The 12,310-nt window shown below is 34.1% G+C and overlaps 1 protein-coding gene across 4 annotated transcripts; it reads left to right on the forward strand.

Annotated features, from left to right (window-relative positions):
* The first annotated feature begins 3,854 nt into the window (after positions 1–3,854).
* Positions 3,855–11,637, forward strand: LOC107625071 (heat shock protein 70 (Hsp 70) family protein). 4 transcript variants are annotated; one of them, XM_088501017.1, is made up of 10 exons: positions 3,855–4,124; positions 4,547–5,790; positions 6,052–6,264; positions 6,870–6,965; positions 7,054–7,167; positions 7,467–7,667; positions 10,224–10,370; positions 10,445–10,573; positions 10,653–10,783; positions 11,050–11,637. In XM_088501017.1, the coding sequence occupies exons 2-10, from the start codon at positions 4,621–4,623 to the stop codon at positions 11,135–11,137; spliced, it is 2,289 nt and encodes a 762-aa protein (XP_088357143.1). In that variant the 5' UTR covers positions 3,855–4,124; positions 4,547–4,620; the 3' UTR covers positions 11,138–11,637. The 4 variants fall into 4 exon arrangements, with proteins under 4 accessions (XP_088357143.1, XP_016183120.1, XP_088357144.1 ...); XM_016327634.2 differs by having other exon boundaries at positions 3,882–4,096; XM_088501018.1 differs by having other exon boundaries at positions 3,900–4,124; positions 4,477–5,790.
* Positions 11,638–12,310: the final 673 nt, after the last annotated feature.

The raw sequence follows: 12,310 nt of genomic DNA on the forward strand, positions 1-12,310 counted from the left end.
ACAATGCGATTGCATCTACTACAGGAGAATATGTTTCTTCATAATCTATACCGAGTCTTTGTGAAAAACCTTGTGCCACAAGTCAAGCTTTGTAGTGAACAACTTCATTTTTCTGATTTCATTTTCTCACAAATACCCATTTGTATCCAACATGTTTTACATCTTCTGGTGTACAGACAACAAGTCTAAAAACTTCATGTTTTGTAAGTGAGTCTAATTCAATATTCATAACTTCTTCCTATTTTGGCCAATCATTCCTTTCGACATTGTTCAACTGTTCTTGACTCGAGATCCTTACTTTCATGCATGATATTTAATGCCACATTATATGCAAATATTTTATTGATAATTGTCTTATTTTGGCCCCATTTTTCTCCTATAAAGACATAATTTATCGAAATCTCGTAATTTTTACAATTTTCAGGTACATGAACGTCTTCTGGTGTCAAAACTATATCAGAATTTTGGATAACTGCAGGTGTCTTTACTATGTCTTTATCTTTTTCAACAAGAATAATATTTACTTCTTTTTTTCGAGGATTTTTGTCTTTGGAATCGACAGGCCTACCACGCTTCTAACGTGAATTTGTTTCGATGGTCATTTGTCCGACTGGAACATCAATTCGAATTGGAGCTTTTTAGCTGGTATATAGGATTTAGTTATCCTTTGCGTATCAGAAAATGCATCAAGTAATTCATTTGCTATTCTTTGCAAATGTATAATCTTTTGAACTTCTAGTTCACATTTCCTTGATCGAGGATCTAAATGCATCAAAGATGATGCATTCCAATTAAGTTTTTTTTCAGGAAGCTTATTCTCTATCCCTAATGTTCAAAATTTTGATTCATCAAAACGACAATATGCAAATTGAGCTTTAAATACATCTCCAGTTTGTATCTCAAGATACCTCTCTATAGAGGAAGAATCATATCTAATATATATCTCCAATTTTTTTTGGATCCCATTTTGATACGAGAAGGTGGTGCAATAGGAACATATATCACACACCGAATATTCTTAAATGGAAAATATTTTGCTACTAGCCAAAAGCTAATTGTATAGGAGAGAATTGATGGTAACTTGTTGGCCTCAAACGAATAATTGTTGCGGCATGTAAAATGGCATGCCCCAAGTCGAGGTTGAGAGATTTGTTCTCGTAAGTAAAGGTCTAACAATTAATTGGAGGCGTTTAATAAGTGATTCTGCTAACCCATTTTATGTGTGAACATGAGCTAATGGGTGTTCAATGCTTATTCTGTTAGCCATACAATAAGTATCAAAGGCTTGGAAAGTAAATTAACCGGCATTATCAAGACGAATTACTTTGTTTGGATTTTATGAAAACTGTACTTTTAAATCGAATAATTTGAGCAAGTAATCTTCCAAACGCTAAGTTGCGAGAAGACAATAAGCACACATGTGACCATTTCGAAGATGCGTCTATTAGAATTATAAAATATCTAAAAGATCTACATGATGGATGAATATGTCTACATATATCGCCTTGAATCCTTCTAGGAATTCAGAGAACTCAAATCTAATCTTTACTGTTGATGGCCTTAAAATTAGCTTTCCTTGAGAACATGCAACATAATAAAATTCACTAGATTTAATAATCTTCTGGTTCTTTAGTGAATGTCCATGGAAGTTTTTAATAATTCTCCGTATTATAGTTGTTCCCGAATGACCAAATCGATCATGCCAAATTATAAATTCATTTGGGCTGGCAAACTTCGGGTTTACAATGACACGTGATTCAATTACACTAATTTTAGTATAATATAACCTAGAAGAAAGTGAGGACAACTTTTCTAATATAACCTTTTTATTTGAATAATGAGTTGTGATATATAAGTATTCATGATTTTTCTCATTCATTGTTTCAATATGAGATCCATTTCAGCGAATATCTTTAAAACTCAACAAGTTCCTTAGAGACTTAGTAGACAACATTCCATTATTTATTATGAAATTTTGTTCTCCAGAAAATAAAATTATAGCTCTTCCGGAGCCTTCTATCACATTGCTTGAGCAAATAATAGTATTAACATATTCTTCTTTTGGTACAAGATGAGTAAAATATATATTACTTTTGAGAATGGTATGCGAACTTGCACTATCCGTAAGGCAATCTTCATTATAGGTCATTGTCATTTTCTTTAAAGACAAATAATAATAATAATAAAATGAGTAAAAGTACATACACAGTAAAATTATATTCCTAATTAGAATTGTTTTTCTAAGAAGCATTGTACATAAAAAGTGTCATATACTAAAAGTTTTATTATTATTACTATTATTATTAGTTTAGAACTTGACACATTTAGTAATTTTGAAATTCATAAATATAAACATTAATATTTTATTAAATATTATTTATATATATCATACTTAAAATTTAAATACATAGAAAATAAAACTTAACAACAAATTTCTTACATTATTTATTTACATGAGTACTTAACAAACTCACATATTAAATTTTTCTATTATTGATCAAATGACCAATATTTCCTTCAAAATCTTCAAAGAAATAAGATACTTCATAATGGGTGGTGTAATTCTCAGTAACATCATTCGAAACAAAATTCGGCTCCTTTCTTTTGTCATCATTTTTCAAGGATGCTTGATAAATATCAACTAAGTGTCTCGAGGTATGACAGGTACGCGACCAATGACCATTTCCATCGCAACAGAAACATTTATCCCCCGTTGATTTATTTTGCTCATTGTTTCTTTCTTTATCTCACATTTAGTGAGATCATTTCTTGTGAACATAATTTTTTTTGTTACCAAAACTTTGCCATTTATCTCTTCTAAGGTTATGATTTGCCGCATTTGTTTTAGGAAATGGGACAGCACCAGCTGACTGCGCTTCATGATTTCTTAAAATTAAAGCAATTCATTGTCACGCTCAGCAACAAAAAGATAAAAAATTAGCTCTGAATATTTTTTAAATTCTTTTTTTCGATACTGATACTGCAGGAGCACATTCGAGACATGGAATGTCGAAAAAGTTTTCTCTAACATGTCATTATTAGTTATCTTTTATCCTAATAATTTCATTTGTGAGGTAATTTGGAACATTACTGAATTATATTCATTTATGAATTTAAAATCTTATAGACGTAAGTGCATCCACTCATATCGGGTTTGAGAAAGTATCACTGTCTTTTGATGATTATACCTTTCCTCAAAGTTTTTTCATAGATCTGCAGGATTTTTTAGTGTGAGATATTTATTTTTCAATCCTTCGTCAAGATAACGACGAAGTAAAATCGTGACTTTGGCTTTATCCTTCTGTGATGCATTATTTTCAGCCTTACTGGTATTTCCTAAATTCATTGAATCAAGATGAATTTCGACATCTAATATCCATAATAAGTAGTTATTTCCAGATATATCAATAGTATTAAATTCAAGATGAAAGAATTTTGACATAATAAAAATTTATTATCTGAGTCTTTTTAAAATTTGATGAGAATCTCATATTGATAACATATTGTAAAATAAATAAATAAAAAATGAAATAAATATAAAATAAAAAAAATATAAATAAATAACTTTAGTAATATTCACGACAATTACTAATATAATAAAAATATATTATCGTAACATATAAAAATAATATTTTATTATTTCTGTGTATATTACCTTCAAATTATCTCCCTATTTATATATAAATAAAATATTTATTTTCAACCTTTATTTAATATAATTTCTCTTAATAACATGAACATTTTACTATTAAAAAATTGAACTGCACATAGACATCCATATTATAATACCACATTTTTTTTTTCTTTCTGCTCAATTTCTCTTCTGATTTAATCAAAGAAAAACTGTTTTCTCTGTATTTTCTTTCCTTTTAACTTCTTTTGATCCAAATACTGTTAAAGAAACGAGGGGTTACGCAAGTTGCCCCATCTAGATCCGTTATTGTCACATTTACCCCTATTGGCTGCCTTTTGAAAACCCCATATATGGTCTTTGCCTTGTGCCACTGTGCAAAGATTTCTCTCTCTCTCTCTCTCTCTCTCTCTCTCCGCCATCGTCAGTCGTCACCTACCACACTATGTAATCACGCAAACGCAGGTGCTTCTCGCTTCTTGTATCCTGTCAGGTTTATTCCGTTCTTTATTGCCCTTCAATTAACGCCTCTTACTCTTTCATTTGCACTTTAATTTCTGTTACATTCGACTTCTAGTTACTTTTAAACCATGCCTTAATTCCTTTTCCGCCGAAATGAAACAAATTCAGCAAAAAAAAAAAGTTTTAATGTGGAGTTTAATCAGATTATTATTGTTGTTGTTGTCCATTTTTTTTTATTTTTTGATATTGCTTGCACCTCGTGGGAAATCGAAGGCATTAGTAATTGGAGTACATGGAGTTTAGTTGATAACTTATTTATGTTTTATGATAAGGCTTTCCAAATTCGAAGTTTCTTCTTAGCTTCATTTGTTTTTGTACTGTAGTGATTGCTGTTGAAGCTTGGTTAAGTGACTGATTTTGTGGAATCTGGTGAAATTTTGGAATTTTTGGTAGGTTTTGATCAAGAAGAGTGGGTGCACCGGATTGAATTAGTTTTTGCGAGTTTGGTTCGAGATAGGTGAGTTGAGATGAGTGCTGTGGGTTTTGACATTGGTAATGAGAACTGTGTCATTGCTGTGGTAAAGCAAAGGGGGATCGATGTTTTGCTGAATGACGAGTCCAAGCGCGAAACCCCTTCTGTGGTCTGTTTTGGAGAGAAGCAACGGTTTTTGGGCTCTGCTGCCGCTGCTTCTGCTATGATGCACCTAAAGTCAACGGTGTCACAAGTGAAGAGACTGATTGGGAGGAAATTTGTCGATGATGATGTTGAAAGGGAGCTGAAAATGCTTCCCATTGCCACTTCTCAAGGCCCGGATGGCGGCATTTTGATTCACTTGGAATACTTGAACAGGACTCATATGTTCACACCAGTTCAGATAATGTCCATGCTCTTGGCTCACTTGAAGACGATGACAGAGAAAGATCTGGGTTTGCCTGTTTCGGATTGCGTTATTGGGATCCCATCATACTTTAATGACTTACAGAGAAGGGCATATCTGGATGCAGCAAAAATTGCTGGGTTGAAGCCTTTGAGATTGATCCATGATTGTACTGCAACTGCTCTTAGCTATGGAATTTATAAAACAGATATTCAAAGTACAGGTTCAATTAGTGTTGCATTTATTGACATTGGTCACTGTGATACTCAGGTCTCAATTGCAGCATTTGAGTTTGGGCAAATGAAGATACTTTCGCATGCATCTGACAGGAGCTTAGGAGGGAGGGATTTTGATGAAGTTCTATTTAATCATTTTGCAGCACAATTTAAGGAGAAGTACAACATTGATGTGTATTCTAATTCTAAAGCAAGCATTAGGTTACGCGCAGCATGCGAGAAGTTGAAGAAAGTTTTGAGTGCAAATCTAGAGGCACCTCTAAATATTGAATGCTTGATGGATGAGAAAGATGTTAAGGGCTTTATCACGAGGGAAGAATTTGAGAAGCTGGCATCGGAATTATTGGAAAGAGTTTCTGTTCCTTGCAAAAGAGCATTAGTTGATGCAAACTTGACTGCAGAAAAAATTTCTTCTGTGGAACTTGTTGGCTCGGGTTCTAGGATTCCAGCTATCGCTAAGATATTAACATGTCTTTTCAAGAAAGAACCCAGCCGAAAGCTGAATGCAAGTGAGTGTGTAGCTCGTGGTTGTGCTTTACAGTGTGCAATGCTCCATCCCAATTACCGTGTGAGAGAATATGAGGTGTGTATCTGTATATATTCTTAACTTAAATTTGTTTATCTAATATGTTGTAGGTTAAATTTATTTCATGTTCGCAGATTCTTAGCATTGTCAAAAAAACAAGTTATTGCCTAGACTTACTTTTACAAGGTGTCCAGGTTTAACTATGTTGCTGTTAATTGGAATTTCTACGACTTTAGTTTCATATAGGTATAGATAATGTGCCTCTTTATGTTATATTATCCTCTATAAAAATTAATGTAATATCTTGTATTTGTTCAGGTCCGGGATTCTTTTCCTTTTTCTGTTGGACTTTCATCAGATGAAGGTCCAATTAGTGCAGGATCAAATAATGTACTATTCCCCAAAGGCCATCCCATTCCGAGTGTTAAAGTCCTCACATTGCATCGGACCAATTTGTTCAATTTGGAAGCCTTCTATGCTAATCAAAATGAACTACCACCTGGGGCATCTCCTAAACTTGGTTGCTTCACGGTATGCCTAATTTGGAACAATTTGACTTATGTGAAGCAGTTAAAAATATCTTATGCACATATTTATATGTTTAATATCCCCTCCTTTCTCCCTTATTATTAGTTATTACCCTTGCTCTCTTCTCTTGGCTGCTTTTTGTGTGTCAATATGAGTTCTATTTTCTTTCTTTGTGGGTACTCAATTTTCAAAAATATTATTCCAATACGACAGAAGGATTGTCCTTGGTAGGAAGTAATTGTTGTCACACTCAACGTGTTATTGTTTTTGAGTTGTAAGTTCTTAAGTATTTTGTTTATAATTATCTAGCTGCTGTTATTTGTTCATACTTCATATATGCAAGATTGCAAGCATCTCCTTATGTTCTTTGATTCCTGCTAGAGATGGAAAAATAAGCTTGTTTTGATTTCAAAGGGAGCTATTATTGCTAAACTAATTAGGTACAACAATACAAGAGCATGATGTTCATGTATTTACCTGAATAAATTGTTTTGTTAGGGAAAAAAGGAAGTGTATGTGGTAGTTTATTATGGTTCCTGTATCACTCGTTACTTTTTCTGCATGCCTAAACCTTGTTATATGTTAATGCAATGTTCACTACTTTTCAGATTGGTCCTTTCCAAGGATCCAATGGTAGTAAGACAAAAGTTAAAGTTAGAGTTCAACTAGATTTGCACGGCATTGTCAGGATAGAATCTGCTACAGTAAGTACTAATAAGAAGTTTCTTTCACTGTTTTCAATAGATCATCCGAGAGATCTTGGTATACTCATGAACCCTTTTATGGCTTCAGTTGATCAGGGATCAGGTGGGTGATTCAGTTGCAACGGGTGATTATCATTCAAATTCTGATCCAATGGATGTTGATATTCCAGATACAGTTGCCAATGGAGATGATGATACTTCTGTAAGTACTTTAATGATTTACCACACTGTATCTCGTGCAATTTTGACTTTTCTTTTTGGCAGATCTCAGTTGGTGGAAGTTCTGGATAACTTGTTTATTCTGCATGAAATATATTATAGCTATGATCATATCTGATAATGATTTCTGCAACATATGTTTTATGATCGGTTTTCATGATCTCCATATTATATAGCTGTAACATTTTTCTTATTATCTTTTGGGAATTACTGAGTATGACTGTAGATTAATTCATAAAACTGTTTGAAGTTAATAAAATAAAAATTAATATCGTATTGCAGGCTGATGGTGCAAGGAAAGATAAAGCCAACAGAAGGCTTAATGTGCCAGTAAGTGAGAATATTGATGGTGCAATGTCAAAGGCTGAAATATCGGAAGCTTATGAAAAAGAACTACAGTTGGCTCAACAGGACAGAACTGTAGAGCTAACCAAAGAAAAGAAGAACACCTTGGAGTCTTATGTCTATGATATGAGAAATAAGGTAGACATAATATCTCAATGAGTATACATGACTGGTTTTTATGGTTCATCATACTTGGTTAATGGAGTCACACACAACCTCTTCCGCAACCACTATATACAGATTTAATGCATTGCATGATCTTTCTATTTTTACTCTTTTTGGGTCTTTTTTAATTGGTACCTTGATATTGAGAGTATTAAATGAGAAACCTTGCGCTATAGTAACTGAAGTCTTGTAGGAGCATGTGTCCATTGATAAGTCTATCAACAACTATCACAATAGTGCATGTCGCATTGGCTTTTGCAAGGCTGTCGATGAAATCATGGACAAATCTTCGTAACTTCAGTAGGAATGGGAACATGTTAATGATCAACTATGATGATTACCATTGGCAAAAATCTTGATTCTGGGAATATTTCCAAATAGTCCTCTTTGTCCCTTCCTACCATAGTAGCCTAGATACCTGCTTCTAGGTTGTAAAGAAATTTGAATGCCTCCAATTGCTTCTTCAGAGAATTTCTGCTTTATCATAGGAATCCTTGGGGAGTTGGTACCACTAGCCTTTCCTTGTGATAGAGTCTACCTCTTTTCAATTGGATTCAGAACCTTCTTGAGTCCTCCCTTGCAATAAAGCTTGATTAATCTCTTTTAGCTTGATGTCTGCTTGGACATCTTCTTTCAATCCCTCTTAGGCTCCTACTTTCAGAAGGTCACGAAAATATTTTACTATAGTCGAGCTTGAGAGACAGTCCATCTGCTGCCATAACGTGTTCCAGGCTCCCAACTTTTATGGTAGATCTCGAAATCAAAAACCAAGTTTAGCAATGATTTCAAACTTTACTAGTGAGTATGCACTATGCACCACAGTATTCCTCCCCTATAAGCAGTACCTCCATTTTTGAATGATCAACGCAATAACCATTAGCTTACTCCCTTGATCGACTTCTGTTGTTTAGGCTCATATGAGGTATGGTATTCATTCTTGAATCAATAACCGTAGACACTTGCTTGAGGCATGGAATGATCCTTTTAATTCTTTTTCTCAATTGATGTTGTCAAGTGTGATCTCGCATTATACATTTTTTAAGTGGGACCAAGAGAAAATGTGAGAGAAAATGTTGTATGATAAAAGAGCACGCTTGACGATAACAATGAGAGGATCTATTCCTCCAGAGGCACCCTTAAAGCATGGAACAAGTACAGGCAGTGATGCCATTGCCTATTTTAGGTTCTCAAAAACTAGTTGCGCTTCCACTCACCGTTGGAATTTTTCTTTCAATAGTTGCATTAGAGGCTAAGCTATCATTCGCCTATAATAGCCAGCTAGACTTAAGAACCCCCTCAACCACTTCAAATCTGTTGGTGGTGCGCAAGACACCATGGTCTCAAGGGATCCGCAGCTACTCCCCCTCCCGGAAATGGTAAAGTTGTTGCTATTGTTATTGATGTATAAGTTCTGCTCCTTCAAAATTTCCAGTGCCTTCGTTAGATGTCCACTTGGCTCAAATACATAGTGTGTACAAGGAGATAGAAGGGAGATAGATAGCAACCAGCCAGAGAAGACCTGTGATCAGTTCCAATAGAAGAGAAAATATAATCGTGAGAATTGGAAGAAAGGAAATATGTTGGATTGATTAGGAGAGAACAAGCTAATTTACTATTCTTTTTGGTAGCTACGTCTGATTAGATAAGGGAGGAAATGGTTGGTTCAATGAGGCCTGGAGGAGTGGATGGAGAAGGGGTTATATATTCCTAGGATATGGTCTTATGTTATATTTATTGCTCTCTTTAAACTTGCGATTCAATTATACTATTTTGAAGTTAATATTCCTCACTCCTATGCCAATTTATTCAATAAATTTAGTGTTATTCAAAATTCTTATTCACAAAGGGGGAGTCTCATAACAAATAGTTGTCTCTGGGTGTTGTTGAGGTTCAAGTCACGGAATCAGCCATTGATGCTTGCATCAAGTTAGGTTGTCTACATTACGACCTTCGAGTGCGACTATTCCTGGACCCTGCATAATGTGGGATGTGCTTTGCACCAGGCTGCCCTTCCTTTTTTTTTTTTTTGCAAAATTCATATTCACCTGGTATCATTGTACTTGTATTGTAGCTCCTCATCCTAGGGGGAGCATGTGAATGGCATTTCCCATGTCCCTACAATCAAAGAAGCCACGGAATCAAGAAAGGAGGTGTTTGAGAGGCAAAAAAAAGAGCCGAGAAAGATTCTTGGAAATTTGTCTCAATAGATTGAGAGGCTGGGACATGCATTGAGTCAGAACCATTCTTGTAGCAAAGATCATGATCGAAGGGATAACAACTGTTGCTAGCTGCATTGACTTGGAAAGTTGAAACTTGACAGCAAATAGATTCTTGAAAGTTAAAATATGGCAACATTGTAGTGTTTCTAAGGGAACTTTCTGCATAACTGTTTGATGTCATACCTCACTAGGAAAATATCTTGTTTTCTTTCCATGTCATTGATGTTCTGTAACCAGGCATTTGAAATTCTTTTCATGGGGTTCTATATTTTGATGACTTGAAATCAAATTTATTTGCATTTTCAAATAGCTATTCAACACATATCGGAGCTTTGCAACTGATCAAGAGAGGGATGACATATCCAAGAGGCTTCAAGAGACTGAGGAGTGGCTTTATGAGGATGGTTATGATGAAACTGAACTTGCTTACACTACAAAACTAGAAGACCTAAAGAAGGTTACTTTTTTTTTTCTCTAGAATTATTGTTTTCGTTGCAATGCTTCTTGTTAACATTCTACATATTTATGTAGCTGGTGGATCCAATCGAGAATAGGTATAAAGATGAAGAAGGAAGAAATCAAGCCAGAAGAGATTTGTTAAAATGCATTTTAGAGCTTCGCGGGACTGCAGATTCCCTTCCACCCCAAGACAAAGAACTGGTAAAATAATGAATAGGTAAAAAAGTATTACCTTTCTTTCTCATAAGATTGGCTCCGAGTGATCTCTATTTTGTTTCAGGTATTGAATGAGTGTAATAAAGCAGAGCAGTGGCTAAGTGAGAAGATGCAGCAACAAGAATCTTTGCCCAAGAACATTGACCCAATATTTTGGTCAAGTGATATTCAGGGCAAGGCAGAGGATTTAAAAATGTATGATGCTCGCCCATTGTGATAAATTTTTGTTTGCCATGAGTCAGTGGTATCCAAATAAAGCAAAAAGTATATGAGGAAATCCAATTCATCGAATATAAAATTCACATATCAATCAATATATCCGATTTGGAAGAAATTTCATGTGATCATTCAATTAGGTCTGATATATATTGTGCAAAAAAAGGGGGTTTTCTCTCATGACTATCATGTTATCCTAGATTTCATCTATTACTTAGTTAATGTTCTATTTTGTTGGGTTTCAGAACATGTCAACGGAAATTGGATTCCAGGACGTCTCCAATGGAAGAAGACGTTGGCGAAGACAAGCCGGATGCTTCAAATCAGCCATGAATATTGGATTCCAGGACTTATCCAATCAAAGAAGACATTGGCGAAGACAAACCGGATGCTTCAAATCAGCCATTAATATATTGATGGTGTTGCTAATATATCTCATTGACTAAAATCAAGTTTTCATTACAGATACTTTCTGACAAGTATAGAATTTTTTGCCACTCTCCTTGCATTTTCCTTTCTTTTTTTTTTCTCTGTTTTCTCACCGCCCAACCTTCCTGGGGTTTTGAAAGAGGAAAGTTTAAGTATGAAATCATCTACGGTCATCAGTTCAATCATTTTGTTCTTCCAAGGTTCCTCTCCTCTCTCTGGTGTTTTGTATTTTGATATTGTTATCCAATCTTTTTTAGTGAGATATGTTTTGTGAATCAAGTAGGTTTGGCTCCCTGGAAGAAAATCTCTGTGAAATATGTATATGTAGTATCAATGACCCTTGTTTCTGCATTGTAATTGAAGAAACTATTATTGAAAGATGGAAATGATTGGTTAGCCTGTAATCTTTTGGGAGTTGGCGAGATTAAAAGGCACATAATAGCTTGTTCGGCTTTTTGAAATTGAACTATATATTTTGCATTTGACTATGTTAGATTACCCTAAAATCAGCTATTAGTATAATATATGTTGAAATGTAAATATATATTAAAAATAAATTAAATTATATACGTATTTTATATATAAATATATTGGTGATTGATTTTAATGACTAATTTTAGTATATAAATAGTATTTTTAATTTGTATTGAGTTTTTAACTTTTTTTTCTAATGAAAATTTAATTATTTTAGGTTATGAATTTTTATTTAGGTAATTGCACCGGTATTCTTTTTTATTTTGGGTCAGACACCAGAATCCTTTTTAATCGGGTTTTTTGCACATTAAAAAAAACACAAACTTCTAATTGTCCAAATGGACCCTGCAGGTTCCTTTAGTGTGGGTTTTACTATTTTAACTAATTCAAAATCTTTTTACAACCAACAATTACGGAAAAAATACAAAGGGAGAGAGATGAATATAAAATATGCAGAGTAAAGTTAATTTTATGAGTTAATAGTTAAAATCGTCCTTGAAAGATATCTCGATCTCTATTTTCATCCCCGAAAGATAAATTTAATCAAAATCGTCCTCGAAAGATTTAAAATTAATCACGTTAGTCCCTCCGTCTATTATGTCA

Source organism: Arachis ipaensis, chromosome B1 (genome assembly GCF_059453495.1).
Source record: "Arachis ipaensis isolate K30076 ecotype BB chromosome B1, ASM5945349v1, whole genome shotgun sequence".
Lineage (NCBI taxonomy): Eukaryota > Viridiplantae > Streptophyta > Magnoliopsida > Fabales > Fabaceae > Arachis > Arachis ipaensis.